This window comes from Varroa jacobsoni, unplaced genomic scaffold (genome assembly GCF_002532875.2).
Source record: "Varroa jacobsoni isolate VJ856 unplaced genomic scaffold, vjacob_1.0 scaffold_1237, whole genome shotgun sequence".
Taxonomy (NCBI): Eukaryota; Metazoa; Arthropoda; class Arachnida; order Mesostigmata; family Varroidae; genus Varroa; species Varroa jacobsoni.
In genome coordinates this window covers 123,245-143,030 of record NW_019214139.1, presented here as the reverse complement: position 1 = coordinate 143,030, position 19,786 = coordinate 123,245, and the positions used below count along the sequence as shown (strand labels likewise).

General features: G+C 39.6%; 1 protein-coding gene and 1 long non-coding RNA gene across 3 annotated transcripts in view; one reads left to right on the top strand and one right to left on the bottom strand.

Moving 5' to 3' along the window:
* Positions 1–7,560, bottom strand: part of LOC111267900 (uncharacterized) — a 61,291-nt gene extending 53,731 nt beyond the window's left edge. The window contains exon 1 of one of the 2 annotated variants that reach the window (XM_022846473.2): positions 7,441–7,560. In XM_022846473.2, coding sequence (XP_022702208.1) covers positions 7,441–7,554 — 114 coding nt within the window. In that variant the 5' untranslated portion in view covers positions 7,555–7,560. The remainder of the gene's footprint in view (positions 1–7,440) is intronic. The other variant, XM_022846474.2, reaches the window with a different exon arrangement.
* On the top strand, positions 3,290–8,205 carry LOC111267905 (uncharacterized). Its single transcript, XR_002684908.2, has 4 exons — positions 3,290–3,791; positions 7,473–7,581; positions 7,769–7,837; positions 8,001–8,205. It is a non-coding gene; the product is annotated as an uncharacterized LOC111267905 (long non-coding RNA).
* Positions 8,206–19,786: the final 11,581 nt, after the last annotated feature.

Sequence of the window (19,786 nt, the reverse complement as noted above, 5' to 3'; positions counted from 1 at the left end):
TCAAGTACTCAAGACCATGTTGAGACTGCACTATTATACGAAAAGTTTGTTCGCTGATCTAGTCGAGCGATTGCAATAGTTTCTGCAACTCGCGCACATATTAGAACAACGCCGACCGCCGTTGCTAGAACAAGAGCTCCTTCTTTCCACTTATTGAGACCCGATGTCGCCCTAACCATTCAGAACTTGTTTTCTGCGTGACCCTTCCTCAAATGAGCAACACAATAGCAGGAACGATAGTGTAAAGTCAGGACAACAAGGCCACTTCCTGCAATACTTTGAGATCCCTCGAATTTCCAAAAAATAAAACAATTCTACCTGAAGGACAAGGTTGAAGCGACAGCACTTGCAACAACTGAGAGAGAGTGCAAAGTCCTTCCATTTGCTGTTGTTGTAGGTGCTATTGTAGATTGAGCCTCACGTTAAGAGGCTCAAAGGGGAAATGAGTCCCAGAGTGCTCCAAAAAGGAGCATTGTAGCATTTCATCGTTTCAGCAAAATATGCATGTTGTACAAAGAAATGAATGGATGCACTTTTTCAGTGGCCTTTCTCTTGCAGGAACCCGCTGATATGCAAATGCATGCGGCGCAATTTGAATAGGACACTAAGCTTCTTATTTCATCTATGAACATCTTTTATCCCGTTAGGCGCTAACAGCGGCAGAGGAAGCGTGGACTGGCACATACACGCATCGCTTGAACAATGACTTGTGCATGGAAGTTTCGTCCAAATACAACTATACGTGTCGAGAGATACATGCACAGAGGAGGAAGATAGAACAGTCTTTAAAGCAATAGCTTTGCGGGAAAAAGGAATAACTCGAACCGTGAATAGTGATGCACAACTGAATCACATCATAAGTTAGAATGCTTACGAGAACATTAGCCGGGTTCTACGTTACGGAACGTAGCCGAGAGATAGGTTAGCCAGCACGCTTTTGTCCAGCGGATGTTTTCTACTCATTTCATTATTTTTATCTTGACTTCAGCTATGTTAGAGTGCTTACTTGGCGCACGAGTAGTAGCTTAAAGGGACCAACTGAATGACGGACTACTTACTGTTGAGCGCTTAATATGTTGGTAACTTTAAGTTTGTACCCTCTATTAATGCTGGTTGATTGATTACTGGAAGTCATATTCATCGGACAGTCCTCTTAACCTCTATTTTATGACGAAGAGGTCGCGCCACTTTCGATTGCTCACTCTTATAGCCAATCAGTGGCCTTTACGGATTTCGTCAGCCAAATACATCAGCGGAGTCTGAGACATATCTACGATGTCCAGTGTCATAAAGCTAGACGGTTTATACATGCTGCACTTCGATATCTTCAGAAGCATTACATCGATGTATTTGTCTGCGATATGCAAACTGTACTTTCAGCTCCTGGGAGGTCGGAATCATTGTCTATTCGTGAACTGATTTCGTTCGAAACGTTAGTCACCGCCCGTATCTACGAATCAGACACGAACTACCTTTAAATGGCGTAGAAAAATCGTACAGACCTAGTTGCTCTCAATCACAATATGAAAATTAACTGACAACATTAGGTTGAGCAATATGAGCAACCTGAGAGGTACTCGTTAGCGAAGCCGTTCATGAACAATGAACTAGTTACTTTTATGAAAACAAACTAACTGTTTGTAACCACCACAGCAAAACTTCGATATGGATGTTATTATATGTATTAGAGACCTATCTACCCAATTGATCGGCAGACTAGACCCCCGTGCGTACAACAATGCTGGGAAGAATTTTTTAAAAACTCCAAAAATTAAAAAAAAATTAAGCGAAACGTAAACAGGGGTCTCTTGTCACTGTGGGTTGCTTGGACTTTTACTTATTCGCTGAGCTATATAGAAAACAATATTCAACTAAATATAGACACCGCAGGTAGTTGATGTGGCAGTTGTATCTAACAGGCTTTTTTATAGCAAGAGTCACAAATCGAACACAATGAGAAACGTCTTAACCCGGTTAGAGGCACCTCGTTTTTGAGAAACACGGCAAAACGTCACCGGGTAATCTAATATTAGATGAAGACAGACGTACCGGACGCGGGATTTTCTCGCCTGTCATCTATGAAACTTGGTCAAGTTACCACCTAGAAATCGTTCTATGCTGACCTGCTTAAAGTTGTTTCTCTGGAAGTTGCCGCGTCAGAAATAACCTTCTAGCGAAATGTTTGCAAACACGCTTTTCTGAGTATACTGTAGGTACTGGAATCAACTGGAAATAACCGGAAGCCGCAAGCTTTACTATTTCGGTTATTAGTTATATTTTTGAGCTTGTATCAAAAAAACAAATCTAAACAGGTGTGTAACTAAGCCAGAGTCGACAATGGACGCTTTCTAAAGAAAATGCCATCTTTGTCCAGTAGCTGTAAGCAAGCTTTAGGCTTGATTCTAGCGTCTCTTACTTTTAAAAATCAAGCATTTGCCAAAAAATTCAACTCGGTTAATAATTTTAAACCGAATTTTCCCTCAACAACTGGCATAATATTTATCGTAAAGTTCTTCGTTTCGAGGCACTCTGGCTCCGTGACTCGGCTGGCGCCATTTTAAGTACAGGTGCAGCTCTCTAACTGTTGACTAAATAATTTTTAGAATAAAAGAAAGCCAGCTTTATTCAATTTACGTATCCGACAGCGTAATCTTTTGTCAGGGAAGTAACTTTGTGTCTATTTTGGCTTATTCAATTCGGCTCATTTGACGAAAAGTAAATAAGAAGATCTTTATTGTTGTTTACACACGCATGCTTAAAACAACATTGTGACTGTGCTGTTTATCTTGACGTGGTTCTAAGTCGTTGCCGTAGAGTTACGTTTGGAAACAGACGGGAAAGCGGAGTGAACATTTGTAACACAAAGCCTCTTTCGCTTATTTTTCTCTAAAATGGAGTAAGTGGTACAGAATGCATGTGGTGCATGTGCCATCTGTATTAACCCTTAGCAGCTAGCGAAAAACGGGTTCAATGAAGATCCACTTGGTTCAGAAAATAATTATCCATCTAGCTTGAAGAGCATATGAAGAACTGACATGAACCTAAATTCTGGTCCAAGTATATCAGACTCGTATAGGTTCTTAACAGAAACATAAAATAACAGCAAAGACACTGGCAAGTTTGTCAAGCGTACCCTTGGTAAACCATCTATAAAATGTGAAATATAAGAAAGCGCTCATAAACTATGCAAGTAGCTTCTATTGCATAATAGCCCCAAATTATCTCACTTATTAAGCTAAATCACACAGCGTTACCTGTTACTTAGCCCACTACAAGCATTCATCCGACGACGAAATCACGTTTGCTCAGCTGTAATGCGACTGAAACAACTCCAGCAACTACAGGAGCCAATTCTTAAATCTTCAGTCAGCTCATTCGCTCAAAAGGGGAAGTGTCGCTATATTCCGTCTGAGTACCGACTTCATATGAACGGTTCGTCTCATATTTCCTATCAATTACAGACCAGTTGTATTGGATTTGCACAACCACCTGTCGGCCTTGATAAGCCTGTGACCCAGCCGTAGTTGACTGGACAGCTATGAAAGTTCTGTGTTAATTTCCATCAATTAGGCCTGGAAAAGAGTGAATTTCCTAATTCCGTTTTTGTGATAAGGAGGCAATCACGCCATGACAGGCGTGAATTGTCAGACTTCGGCTGATACGAAGTGAAACCTCCACTTAACTTGGTGTCAGCTGAAAATGCTCATCGCGAACTTACAGTTACAACAGACATGGCTGGTCTCCTCAGACTAAGATATCTCGTTAGCTGATTGCTGAAATACACCTCTAATGTAAGTGGCTTGCCAGTATGGTTTTTTTCGATAGTTGAAGTTAATGATCTACTTTGTAATACACTCGTATTCGTTTAAAGTTACAATAAATGTGGTTATATATTGAATTTTCAAACTACTGAAAATTGGTTTATGATACAAATTGAATCAGACCTAGTGCATAATAATACTTTTGAGCGGGAAGGAATTTGTATTAACAGTTGCGTTGGAAAATACGCGTGGCGCAGGTAAATGTCTACCCATGACCATGGACCTATTTACCGGCCAAATTTCGAAGTATTTGAACGTGTGTTCCGTGCTATGCCAGAGACAGTGGTTCGCACACAGTTAAAATAAGAACTCTTTTTAATAGGAAACATCTATGTTTCTAAATGACTTTCGAAACAGCCTAGTATTTACATGAGCTATTAAGAGAAATCACTGTCACCTTGAGATGGCGGCCACTTTCTGTATCTCGTCGAAAGAGCAAAAATTTACAATTATCAAATTTAGCTATCATTATCTGTCAATATAAATGATACTAATAAACTTCAAACAGTGTGATCGATATCACGATAATGAGATAGTCAATTTTCGAAACGAGCGGTCATTAAGTTGTGGCGTGACAACATGACCGAAAATTTAACATTATACTTCAACTACGACAAATTAAAAACTTCCAAAATGTTGCGATTCGACTGTGTAGACCATTGCCGTTGTATAAATTTCTATCGTTTTGATTTTTATGCGTGCTTTGTGATTTGAAAAAGTTTCGACATTTACGTCCGGTCCTGCCCCAATTAAGCATTGCAAATAAAGTAAAGTGTGCATTTTTACTTCGAATTTCAAACCTTCGCGCGTCTTCAGCTATTGCGGTCAAATACGGTACCGTTGCGCCATCACAGTGACACTATTATTTGACTCAGCAGAAATTCGCACACGAACAAAAATGGCCAGAGTGCCCATATTGACATATTTCTATTATTCGTCGCGAACAGCACTGATTAATCTATTATCTATTAATTCATGAGCATTGTTCATGTATCTTGGAGTAATCACTGCAGCACATTCAATCGTCTATCAGATCTATAGATAATCAACGTCCTGAGCTTGTTAGAAAAGCTCTGCGAGGATACGATATTTACATACAACATCATAAAAATACAAGCAACACTATCTGTGCGATACCACGTTAACACGGGAGTCTACCTTTCTCTAAGCCGTTGTTCCATTAGGGCGAAGACAGACTGTCGAAAAAGGTTGGCTAAACTGGAAAAAAGGAACCCCTTTAGGTAGCCAATCGTCCCGTTTACTGCGAAGCACGAGCGCTCGGTAAATGCGATTGAGTTGTTAAAGATGCTCGTTTACGATCAGTGCTAGCTTGGCGCCATTTCCTAAAGACAGGTGGTGGAAATTAGACTGTTGATGTATTTTGACATGATCAAATGTCAGTCAGTATATAGTAGCAGACCATTGGCTAAATATTCCTACTAATGAAAGGTAACGAGCATAAGGATTTGCTTTGGAAAAGGAAAAATACGTTTAATCGGACGAGACAGTTATTAACACTTTAACGACGCTCTGTAATAACTGAAAATTTATATATAGCGTTGTACTAGTATAGTAATATTAATTAGATACAAAAATAATGTTAGGATATTTCCTTAGCAATCCCCTTATGACGAAGCCAACGTTGCAATAAAGATTACTTCTATTAAAGCTTCAAGCGGGTTTCCAGCATCAGATGACGAAAACGGATAGAGATATTTCTCTCACTACGCATCCTTATTCTTTTTCCTTCTGTATTCACAATGGTTCTTATGAGGTTTGTTTGATGTCGGCTGGCAGCGTCCAGATGTCACCGATTCGATCTTGCCTGTACACGCCTTAAACCGCCTTGTACAGCCTCCGTTAGCTAGCATATATACGCGCACTAGCAGCGACTACATTAAACTAATACAATATGAAGAGAATTTCGTTGTAGCGAGAGACTATCGGCGGTCAAGAAAGACATCGGAATGATTATTAGGGTGAACCCGCCGCGCTTTTACCTTTCACTTTGACAACCCCGATGCGGAAAAACGCACTGTTGCCTATGAAGCTGCAACTGCCTGGATCGCTGCACAAACAAACAACGATTTATCCTAGAAAAGAAATACTACGGAGTTTTTCGCTATTCGAAAGACATTAGAAAACTTCGTTGTGAAATGGTATATAAATGTTGTTTAATTTATTTGTCTATAAACGGATACGGTTTATTTGATAGTAGAATAGCGAAATAGGTAAAGGACATTTCTATCGGAACCTTTCCTACATACGGAGTTATTGGCGCACGGGTAGAAACCTCATCGTTTGACCTCAACATCGATATTGGCGAGATTTGCTAAATTCTTAATAGAGAATGGAAACTAATTCTATGCGACGGTTCCTGCGTCGTTTGGAACTTCTTACCAAAGTACTGTTTTGCCCACAGGTGGCTACTGAGTATAGTTACATTTAAAAAATCTATAACAAAATGGTTCTGACTATTTCGTCAGTCGTAAAACCAATAGGTATGATCCTAGATAACCCTTGACGGCTAAGTGTTTGAATCGTCTTTGAATACTGAGAATTATATTTTCTATACGAATTAGCGAGGCTGAGTTTATTCAGCGAAACCAAATGCACCGAGCATACCTATATATATATATATATCATGGAGCAGAGGAACTAAAAAGCGTTTGACGTCAACATGAGAACGGAACGTGATTTATGCGTCGGCACAAATGTTATTACTCTCGCCAGTACCCCTGTGGGTATTTGTAGACGTTGTCACTCTTCCATAACTTTTTGTCAACGCCGACATTAAATGGTACTCGCCTGGTTATATTACGACATCGGTAAACCCAGTTATGTATGGTCGCAGAATTTTAGGAAACTTTTTTTTGCGAAAATTAACAGCGGCCTGCATTAGGACCGCGTACGTCTTTTAGCATCTTAAAAAACTGGTACAGTTTTTTCTTAAATGCATCATCGTTTTAATTTGATAGGTAGATAAGCCAAGGTATTTGCCATGCCATTAAATATTGATGGCACTCCGTACGCTTCTGTGGAGATTCTCTTCGTGAGATTAATAGAATAACGTATACACGCGAAAAATGGCTATTCGAGTATATAACGTTACTTAGGATTGTGAAGTAGCTGGCAGTACTATCGCTCAAACATTTCGGTTTGTCGGCATTTATATAGCCTAGGACGTTTATAGATAGTTTCTTGATAGCGCGTCGGTGTTGAACGAGCAAATAAATCGCGCCATATATAATACAAATGACCGTTGTTATCTGAGGTTCGTCGGCTTAGAACGGACTGAAATCCTTTCAGCATCCGTGAGAGATACAACTATATAGAAGTGAATCAATAGGCTGTACCATGCATAGTATAACCCATAATTGTTAATCATAAGAATGTGAAGATCTGTTCTGCACGTTCTATCGGGAAAACCTCATCTTAAAGCTTCCTATTTGCATCTGGATTTTGAGATTGTTAAAAAGAATAAACCGTAACAACAAATCCACGCGTTAAAAGACTCTTACTCGACCTGTATGCATGACAGATATAAACTGCGAGAGAAAACGGTATGTAAAATCATTTAGTTGTCAATTAAGGATGTTAACGGGTCCTTTAACTTTACCTGTCTCCGAAACTCTGTTGGTATGCCACCAGGTAATCTGGCGACCATTTTCATCGCGTCCCTCCATTGCGTAAATCCATTGTCACCGGGAAATGGTTCGAGACTGAATCTCATCTTCGTATCGACTCCTGCAAATGAAAGGTAACGTCCGCAATTAATGTAATTTCTATTTTGCCTTTAATTCACCTCATTCACTGTTGAGTAAATGTTAATGACAGCGATCTGGGAGTTCAGTAGAGATCCGGCTGTTATACAAGGACTTCATCAGGATGCATAATTGGTACAGGCACAACATGAAAATATTTTCGTCTTGGTTGTACTTGAGCAGGCAAAGATACGCGAAGCCTTAGGCGGTTGGCTGCATAAACGTAACATGCGTTTGTTACGCAGCCTCACTGTGAGTAGTCTGAGTAAAAATCATTTTACTATTAACAAACCTGATTGTTCTCTATCTTTTCGTTCTCGTATGAAGAGCCAGCTCGTTCATAGTAGATTATGGCAAACTAAAATAGATCTAGATTAAGCTATTCACTGAGTAACAAAACTAATGTTTTTTTCAGCCGGATACATGAACATGGCAGAAAGCTTGCGTAGTTTATGCGTTTTGTGTGTGAGAGATTCACATATGCTACCCGTTTTGATATCCTCTCAAGAAACGGGTTGACTGAAAGTAGACATAGCACCTAATATAAGCCTTTGAAAAAAGCGTTCTCTAAGGTTATGAGCATTCAAAATTGTTTGACATAAATTGCATATAAGTTAGGTACGAACAACATTTGTGTATAAAATAAATAAACTTTGATTTAAAAATAGGGAATACAATTTTGTTTATTATAATACCAGTCATGTTGCCTTTGCGATTTTGAGAATGGTACTGCAAAGGAAGCGCCGCAGTACCCCGTAGCAACAGCACGAAATTAGTTTATCTATTATCGTTTAAATATCAAGGTATTATGAATAAAGTCTGGGCAAAAATGCCCCACGGGTAGCCAATGAGGTTCTTCCGTATCTCTCGGGTAATTTATTGAAATGTGTTGCGAAATAGGCTTGTTGTGGCGCTGGCTCGCCGTACGTTCATTAATCTGACTAAACTCACAAGCCGCATCAGTTGTATAGGACTATCGCCAACTTGAAACCGCTGCTAATTTCACTGGCAGTTATTTTTGATGATTGCTTTTTTTTAGCGTTCAATTATGTTCAATTTCAAAATCCCTTAACATTTTCTGTTCTCTGCCTGTGCATCTGTCTATTCTGTCAGAAGCCTGATTTTTAACCATGTTTGTTGCAGAATCGGTCAGCGCGCTCATACATAGTAGAGGCATTATCCAGTTATTGAGAGGCTTAAGCAGGAGCTTTTTTCTACCATTGGTATCGTCGCTTGACATGATCCGCGTGAAAAATTTAGCTTGATCCTATACAAGTTAGCCTACTGCAATGTAACGGTTTGAATCAGAAAATTTAGGTCCCCCAGGCAACATAAGCCCGAGAAAGGCAAACCAATCTACTTAATAATAAACCTTATTTGTAAAATAGATTATTTCTAGCCTTACTTGCAGGACACGCGCATGGTAACTAAACAAAGCAGTGGATCACTCGCCGCGAGGCATAAGTGAGCAAGTTTGAATTGCAATCGTTCCAGAAAAGTGATGGATTCCTGGAAAAATCATTGCAAGGGACGCACCTGTTGGTCTTCCTGCTTGGATGGAGCTTTAATAATTTCGTTTTATAGATAAGATAACGGTGATAAATTTACTTAGTTTACAATTCTGGGTAAGGCTACAGTTTAGTAATGCCTTTCTCTGTCAGCAGCGGTACAAGCCATTGCCGAAGTAACCCATACCAATGAGGGTCGACGTAGTTCGGAGCATTTCGAACCCTTTAATCATTATCCGAATTGTTTTATTGAAAGAAATAAAGAGCAAGGAAAATTTGTGTACTACATGGCTTTAATTGTGGAAGCGACTCCTAAAACCAAAATTATGTATAATTTACTAGCTCAAATCATTGTCAAGACTCAGACAGTGGGAGATGCTGTGCCTTTACCTGTTGATGTCGACTTTAAATAGCTTTTCACTGAAATCGCACCGTGCTATGGACATAAGATAGATGAAACGGGATATAAAAGAAACTATGAGAATCGCTGTTTCTGATAACGGTTTCGATATTTTATTTAAATTTTATTATTACATTATTTATTTTACTTTTAAACAGATGTTATGACTTCTACGTCCTCGTGTCCTAAAAATGTGGATAGTGTGAGACAAGTATGTTTAGTTTATGTAATGGATAATTATGCTTCTGCGATTTAATTAGACATCAATAGAACGATCAGCTTTACGTCAGCCAGTGTGGCTGCTTATGTACCATCCTGGAAATTGTCCTCATAATAAATAATAAGGAATCTTCTAAAATGAATAGTTTTAACAGTGTAAGTATCATGTCTGTGTGCACCAACATTTTGCTCTGTAATGTTTATAATAATTACGATCATTATTCTTATCAGCTAGTCTTTTTTGGTCATTAGCAAGAACAAAGTAAACGCCACTAACCGTACGCTACTCAAAAAGCGCTCTTATACTATATGATCATGAGACACAGTTGATATAGTCCTACTCCGCTTCGTTCATCCACTGTCGTCTTTCGTATGCAGGACATAAAGCATGTGTTGTTCGGTTTAAATCAGGAATAGTGCTATCTTTTCCCCATTGATCGATTGTAGTTACGCCTACATCAGTGTGATTTTTAGGCCCACTAGTGCAGACATAAATCATCTTGGCCGCTGCTTGGATCGCTGCACTGAAGGCATTCCCTCGTGGAAACAGCGTCTCCGTGATATGAGTGGCGTATTTGCCTGATAGTATTAGGAACATGTTATGGTCCAGGTTCGAACCCGGCCATAGCCAGCTGTCTGGCTCAGAATTAATTCGAATACGTAGAAAGTACACTTCAGCGACCATAATGAACCATGGAGGCACGTATATAACGTTGGGCAAGTTTTCAACTTGTGTCAGAAACTTTGCAGATTGACAGTCGCAGACGCGCTTTTATTCAGTACTGGGACCATAAGCACATACGTGTCTACTGCGTAAAAAAACATTACTCGTGAAACATCTGGCCGAAGGTCTTTCAAGTTAAGGAAACAGTTTTAATTTGTATTAATCAATGTTGATATAGATGAATCTGTTTGAAACAAATTCTAATACTTAAAACACTAACAAATTTTTATTGTTCACATGTACAGTGGATCCCGCGCAATAACCAAACGAGAGCGTTTCATCAAATTGTATCTACGAAATGAAGCTATGATGTTCTGTTTACAAAAGTTTTATTTACTCAGCATTTGGTAATTAATGGTAAAATTTTATTTCGATCGTGTAACGGATACGCGATTTCGAAATATCGTTAAGCCCTCATAAGCCTTATGCTTGCTTGATCTCGTACGCGCTACAGTCGAAAAATAACCAGGGACGCCTGAAGATCCATATCGACATCTGAAAGTGGTCTCGTGTAGGTCGGCGCGCACGTTCGAGCAAGGATAGAATGGACATCAGTCAACAATATATCGACTTGAGCGCCGGAGCTCAGGTACAGCGCAACAGGTCGCACACGTACCCATTATGCTTATCACAATCACTAATAATAATTATAAAGGGTATTTTAGCGTACATAACTGTACAAGGTTGATATTTATTAATTAAAAGTGTTGTGAACAAGTCGCTGCGTATCGACAACAGTAAAATGTAGATGCTACCGATTTCGCCCTTCAGAATATCTCCAACGATCTCACTTACTCCGCTTGCAATTAGCTTTCTATTAAAATATAAAGTTATCGTTAAATGATTAGAGAAAGTCGTCCATAACGCGCGTCGGAACGTTTGAGCTGACTGAGCAACTGTTACTTCAGTACACGCATTAAAGGTAAATAACTTCGTTGTTGTCATGTGTAGCGGGAACAGCAGCCCGCCATGTTTTCAAACAAGACGAAGCAGTACAGCCATGCTATGAGGAACAGCGGCTGTCATCGCACGAGTTAGTCCCTAGGGCCGATACTGGTCTATAAAACGCCCATAAGCAGGTAAGTATCATTATGGTTACCATAAGTAGGACTAATAGACTGACTGTGATCTGAGAGAACCACCTCAGCCAAGATCGGCAGTCTGATATGAAAGTGGTGAAATGCTTTTGATCTTCGTCCAACTCAACGTAAACGGCTACGAGCTCGTCATGTTTAACATCACGGCACGTGACGCCTCTCTCCAGTAATAGTCGGCTCATCCATTCAACTGTGTGCAAATCACGATTCAGTTGAACTCTCAAAACAACAACTGTGTCATTAATATGACTGTTGGCGGTGTCCGCGCTCACCCGGGGTTCTACTCGTGACCGAATGATGCTTATCGTGTCATTTAGGCCCATAGGGACGTTCTGTTCGGTTATGAAGTAATGATTACGTTCACACGCCTGATCTCCGTCACGCAACCGAATGTGAAGGACACCTTCACCAAGGATGCTATCGTCTTCGAGCGCACGGAGCACAAACGAGTATTGTCCCACTGAACGAAATAGGCTGAAACCTTGAATTCGTGAGAGGCCATTATCATTGCCGAAGAGCCACACGCTTCGAGGGGACACCCTCTCAACTTCAACGCGAAAGGACTTGTTGACGGGAACGGGTAAATCGAACATTTCGCCTGAATACGCCGTGAATACGAATTTTTCATACTGCTTAATCTCCGTCTGTCCTTCAGGAATGGAAACAAACGGTGGCTGATAATGGCTGGAATCATCATTGCCGCTCTGTCGTCCTGACTCTAAAGTTGTTGGCGTTGTAGTATAAAATGTCTTCAACGCAGATGATCCTTGTGCCGTTTCTGTTGTCATCGACGGCAGGCTCCTCAGAAGATGCGTTCTTATGGTCTTTGTACTAAAAGAGGTTGTTGATTGCATGATTACGCTTGGATTAGCTGGGCTGTCTAGGTGTCTTGTAGTAGTAGGTCGACTGTTCTTTGTGGTATCTGTAGTACTGTTATCATACGGATCAGCAAGAACCTCATTAAGGGTGAACTCTACCGCTTCATTAGCCGACCTAGGCGGAGGGGGCGGTGTGAGTTCCTCGGAAGACGGAGAGACCTTTTTTTTTAATTCAGACCACTGAAAAATGACGTTTTGTTTATTCCTGAAATGCCAGATTCGAAAGAGGTAGGAATGAAGCTCCTTATTACATCTATTTAGATTGATCTTATTTGGTGCATTGTGCTTTCGAGCTGTAACCTCGACTTGACATCGGTTATCTTCGAATGACTCTGCCAAATTAAATTTCCCCTCGTAGGTAGGCGTACCCTGAAAGTTTTTCCCAGTAAACTCGATCCAGCCCTGCCGTTTAATTCCCTGTAGATACCAAATGACACCATGTTATACTCACTACTATAAACAACAATTAATGATTAGTAATTTCATAGATCGACCCTTATTCGTTTGGTTGGTTAGGCTAGCAAATCGCAATGGTATTTGAACTTTTGTTTCACAAAAAGGAAAAGTTTGCATAAATCACCCGTGAGAGAACGCCACTAAAACACGCTAATTTCAATGCTGTTAAACTGTCCATACTTTAAGCCCGTAAGGTAGCAAATCAATTGCATATGTTTAAACCAGAATATTGGTCTTTCGAGGAATGAGCGTGGTAAGGTGCGTCATTAAGTGATAATCTCTAGGTAAGTAATAACCTTTAGGAGCCTGTGTTTGTTTGTCTATTGGGTTATCTAACCCGAAACGCTGCTAAGAATAGAATGATTCTCATTTCAGGACGACCTGCACGGAGCATGGAGCCAGCTGGCCAAATGCCTTTCCCCTGAAGGGAAAAGACTTAGTTTTTTCACAAATTAGTTTATTTTGCCGTAAACCAACGGCATTTTCCATGTTCGAAAACAACTCCGCATCAGCACTTACGGACACCAAGGCGGCTGCCGGTGTCGTTCACGCTGATATATCATCAATGTTAAAATTGTATTGCGTAACACACTGTGTTTAAGCGATATTGTGCAAAAAGCTATTAAAAATAGGTCGATGTTACCTCTACTATAAACAAAATGAGCTTTTTATTTCTGTGGAGGTCAAATAATACGTGTTTGACAGTAAAACAAAGACGGTACGAAGCACGCGGGTAGCTCCCTACTTAGTAACTGAATATTGTAACCGCAATCGGATTTTTTTCGATATTTTTATACTGTACAAGTAAGATCAAAACAACATAAATTGAGGCCACAATGATGAGTCTCAGTAGATCGTCTAAACAAGATTTGTTGAAGTAACAACTACACGAAAATAACGTTGAGAAATGGGATAAAAGTTTGACAGAAGTTAAACTGTTTATACGAGGTAGGTTTAAGGAAAGCAAGTATAAAAGTGGTTACATGTACTTTTTACTAACACATATGCTACTGGACCCAAATTATTATATAACGGAGTATAATATTAACTTTCGTTTTGATCACAAATATGTATGGGAAAATGATATACGCCCTCTCTATATAATATGCACTAGCGTACATATTGCATCTATTATTTGGTCCCTTTAGGTGAGTTGAACCTCACCAACAAAACGTTAAAATATGGCGTGACATACCGGTTTGACATTAGCGCATTTCGGAAGCAACTGTGAACAGTATTCTCCTAGGTAGCAGATCGGTGCTTGGCATATATCTGAAGCAGATTTTGTAATCACGGAATCCAATTGCGTTGCCGCGACGACAACTAGAGTAAACCATGACAAGCAAAAATATTGTAATGAGTCTGTAAAAGGCATTGTAAGCTTTTGCCAATCGAAATCGACCGCCCGGCTTATCATTAACATCATCCTCGTTCGAAGGGAGCACGATTCCGGTCAGAGTTGGGCCGAACGACACATGGAGATCTAATAGATTACGGCACTCCTTAGCAGAGAGCGTCTGGTATCAGAAGCAGCCAGTCACGGCGTCGACGATGAATGAAACTTAACGCCAACTTGAACGTCAACACCATCAATTGTTGATTCTCACGTCGCGCAGAAATTCGAATAGATAACGTTCTTAAAATATCACAAAGTATCCGTGATGACAAGGCGAGTCGTGCACGTCAAACGTATCGAATATGACACAGCTGCGTGCAGACGATCCGACTGTAGAAGTAATCCGAAGTAGTTAAACGCTTGGTTACAGCGGCGTAGCTGCCCGCTCTAACAAGTTTTTCGTTAACAACTACATGTTATTATAAGTAGGTAAAAAGAGATGTAGACTTAAGGAAATAAAAGGACACCGAATTATATTGCAACAACTTTGACTAATACAATATATATCATAGAACCACTAGCTATCAGTAACGAACAGAGATACTGGCAATGGAACTTGCTTGTAATCATAATAAGAGCTGGAGTAAACGGTAACAATGTAGGGGGTTTTGAACAATAAAGTAATTCCATTTGATGATCGACCGAAACATCGCACCCAAATCATAAACAGATTTACCTGTTTTTATCACCTCGATGAAAAGGACCGTGTTTAGCTATAGTCAGTTTAAGGAAATAAAAAGGTACATCTTTATACCCGAATACCTAAAGCAAAGCCGTCAGTGGTAATATTTATAGCACTGCTTTTGCCCCCTTATTTCTACTAGAACGGACGAAACCGCCACTACACCTAACTCTTCGTGAAGAAATGCTAGCTGGAGTAGACAATAGAGCACTCAGTATTTCAGTAGTAAAACTTCACGAGAAACTTTGGAAAGTTCAATATTAGTACATTCGGTTCGGTATAGGAATGACTCTAAAATTATATCCTTGGATAAGATGGGAGCTTAGTGACAGCTGTTATATTTTCTTTCTTTGAGTCGTATAAAGTATATAGTAGGACTATAAAGTATATAGTATTAGGCAAAGTATATGGTAATAAGTAAGCAAGACCCAATGCGTTTGAGAGGCTGTTGGAACTAGCACGTATATTTATTATGTTAGTTCTAAAGCTAGTGCCCGACTGGTGCATTTCCGTATGCTGTCGATTGAGTGCGGATAAACACAAAATCTATCCAAATGAAAACACTTTGAACAAAGCGGGGTATAAAGTAGGGGTGCCACATGAAACGAGAAGTAAAGCGGTGTCGAAAGGTCAAACCTTCATTGTAATTCAGTAGAGGTACGGGTTTTTTGGGTATTCATTAAAAAGCAGTAATAACAATAACCAGAAAAATACTTTCAAACGTTTCACTAGTTCGTGTGACTGCAGCCAAGAGGCACCCTTGCAAACTAAGCGCTAATTCTAAAGGGTTATGTGTCGCTTCATAATGGAAGTAACATCTTGCCCCTTACTAATGTACTAACTCACAGCAATTTTCCATAGATAACGCTCGTAGGTGTTACAAACGATCTTCTCAATATTCATAATCAATCAAAGTTTATTACCAGCTAAATATGACATGATGTAATATATAATTAAAATTATCATGTTAAGGCACGATTTGTCTCAAAGGCAAATTGAAGGGCGAAGGCTGACCAACATCGATTAAATACGCCTATATTGCGATCTATTTTACAATACATAGGTTTCGTCGTCCGAAACAACGGCATGTTGTTTGGCAAATAACGAAATAGTAAGCTTACTTTCGATCGAACCCAAGGCTAAGTGCTACAAGTCATAGAAGCCTCGCATTGCGCCGTTGCCGACAATGTGCCGATGCAGACCACACTGTCCTCCCTGAACTCGTATGAGTTTCTGATAGAATGTGTTTATTTGAATAATTTTGATCCATATAAATATATGACATCAATTTACCCTTAATCAGCTGAATCAGAGATGTTGGTTAAAGTATCAGCGGTAGTATGGCTCAAGACGTTAATGTCGAACTTGTAAGCGAGACCGCTAGTGCAATGAAAGGCCAACATAAACAACGTGTCATAGTGGTCCGTAGGACTAAGCGAAATGTTTTAGTCTAAAAACAAATAAGATTCAAACGTGTCGTACACTTTAAGTACATTCAGAATGTACTCCAATACAGGAGGAAGGTCGGCAGTTCGATGTGAAGAAAGGAGCTCACGTTCTCAATGAGAATCAGTTTCCTTGTTTCTATGAGCAGAGCGTTACCAAATTAAAAAGATTCATTACGTTACAAGCTTCTAAATCGAGCTGGAAGATGAAAAATAGAATAGGTGACATACGGTGTGCAGCGACCGTAATCGTATTGCTTCCGTCATCATTATAACAATGTTACGACTATGATCACTTTTTTCACGCATTTCTGACTTCTACAGCGATAATACGCGGTAGCTTGATCAACAAATTACCTTATTGTTGTCATCTTTGACTCCGTGCACCTATAAAATTTCCAATAAAGATCAATAAGAACACGTTAATGATACATCTGAGTGGCGGTATTATTTCGAAATTGTTCGGTTTAGCGGTTAATCAGTTCGCTATCCGTTTTCTGATACGGCTAAATCTGGACTAAGTCTTTCTTTTTGTTTACGAAAATAACATATTTGCTGAAGATGTACACCAGTTCCATTTCGTTTAATGAAAAACGTAATTTTATCAAGACTATTTCGATTTCGAGGAGAGCGCTAGGTCTAAGGCGCTCGTGATAAGTATTCCGCATTGAAGAATGGCTGTATGGGTGCGTATTTTATTATGGTATTGTGTCTTAACGTTAATAATATCCAAACCGGCATTTAAACACCTATAAGAATATGAAGTACGCAGAAATATCGGCCAACGTCTGCGATCCATGCAGGTCCTTCTATGTTCTACCAGTGGCGAAAGAGTGTGAATAACATGAGATGGATAGGCATATAGATTTCTCTAATGTTGTACTCATGATCTACCAATGTTCAGCAAACAAATTATTTCGTCTGTATTTACAGACATATTTCGTAAACCTGCAGCACACTTTTCACAAAAAATATTCACAAACATATATTATACCTCAGCTAACTAACAATAAATTTTAAACACAATTTTTTTTTAATTACCACTCTTGACCTTCGTTTGAGAATTTCATTTAGCCTGACAAGAATCGCGTTCACTAGGTATAATGTTGACCAAAAGAGTGTACCAGTGTTCGAACGCGTCCTATTTAGTTTCGAAGCTAACCGTTAGCTAGCCTAGATCATATGAAGATCTTAATATAAGAGTAAGGCGTGACATTAATCACTTCCGCGAGTGCCACCGAGCCATTGTGGTACCCGTTGATGTATTGATCAACATAGTGTTCGCTCGTTTCCGGATACCATGCCGGAAACTGCCCGCCGATCCAGCCAATCCCTCCAATCTCCGTTAGAATCACCGTTCCTACTTACCGGGTCATATAGAAGTAATAGTCACGCAGGCCTAACACAATCCGTGATTGCCGCATTACACATACTACATCAATTTGAATAGAATGTTGATAATAGACAAGTAATAAACATAACAGTAATAATAATTGCGTGCGTGAGGCCTATTTTGATACAAATGGCAGAAACACACCTTATATATATACACACATACAGAGTTGTATTTTGGCTAAACAGTGGCGAGCTTATAGGTAAGGTTGGTCAAAGACGATTCTGAATCCGTCTCTAGCAATAAAAGTGTTAATTCGTGTAATAAGAATAATAAGTTATCAGTCAAAATAGAAGAACAGCTTTGCGGTCGTACAATCAAGGTGGAAGTATTCAAACTCCAACAGAGATTTATCGAGAGCAATTAAAATAACTTTCGAGGATGTATAGTTGGGTTAGTTTGCACTAGAGTCGCACTATTGCCCAGGCCACAACTGTAACTTTTCAGAAAAAGTTTGGATTAATTATTATTGAACACAGTCCTGCTGTGATTAGGTTCTCGAGTCGTCTCTATAAACACTAGCGTACGAACCGCCTTAAATTGTCTGTTACGGAATCTTCCGACATGTTCTTTCGATCCTCTTAGTCCTTTCGATTTGCACCAATCGGATTTCCCCGTACAGAAAAACGCCTGAACGCTACAGTCTCTCTTACAAAAGTTTGCTATCGTAGAGAACTTAAGTAGGTCCTGCTTTTCACCTAAGAGATTTCCACTGTAGACACATGAATGTTGCAAGAAGATACAGCCAGCCGATAACATTCATGCGAGGTACTCTGAATTAAAAGTCGATATATTTTTTGCAGAATTAACTGCGTCTCACGGAGACACGATTCCACGCCAACGTCCCGGCAACAGCCGCAAGTGTTTTCTGAAACTAAGCCATATGACAAGCGAATTCAACATGTAGGCTCATTGCGAAATCGCGAACCTCAGGCTTGTATCCCTGATAGAGTAATCTGCACGCACACCGTCTAGATTGCTTCAGCGTCCGTCCAAAACGTCTTAAAAAAATAACGGCGGCGAAAGGCAAGACAGTAAAAACTGTTCACCAATTGTAGCATTAGGACACACAACAGCCCTCTACTAAATCTCATATCACCGACAGAGCAAACACTGAAGAGGGCAAACCAAAGTTGTTAAGCTAACGTTAAATTCAACTGAATACAGCAAAGAACAAAAGTTGACAAAGGACCTCAGAGTGTATGTACGCATATGGAATACGTACGTCGTTTATTAGAACAAGAGATAATAACTTAAAAATCGTAATTTACCATTCTGTGTTTACTTTCGTACTGATTTACGCTCGGTCAGCCACGGCATTATTCATAACTATCCCTGAGAGTGCATTTACGACAAACATATAGAATATTTTTCGAATTTAATCTTCTGTATTGTCCCTATATCGATCTCTTTCAATTGATGTTGTTTGCTCACTTTCCAGTTTTAGTCACAAAGCGGTCATCACTATAAGTCACTTTCAAGTTTATTAAAACGCAACACATGCACATGCAATAGTAGCAGTAATGCGACAAAAATTGGTATTTATTATGATCTATATTTTACAGTAGGCATAAGCGCAATTTCCAAAAATAAAAATGTGTATTAGATCAGCCTAATAATAACGTCTAAAATCGGTATTTGAATTTTTCGAAAACATGCCAAATCTATCTCGTAAGAAGCATTAGACTTTGTGGCTTTTTCAACAAATGCATATTTGCTGCACTGTATGAAAACCTTTCTGGTCCTTTTTACCTAAAACGATATTTAGCCAAAAGCACATATCTATACAGAGATATAGACAGACCGACTGATATTAAACGTTTCTAGAAAAAATCATTCAGTAATCATTTGAGTTTGCGCGAAAAAGATCCTGGGAGTCGAGTTGAACTACCTGGACCTACGGGACTTTAGTTCAGAAAGGTAACAAGACAGGATATAGGGTAGCCATGCGAATCGTAAAAACGGTAACCTTGCATCCCCCTTGGTCTTGCGTGTGCAGAACG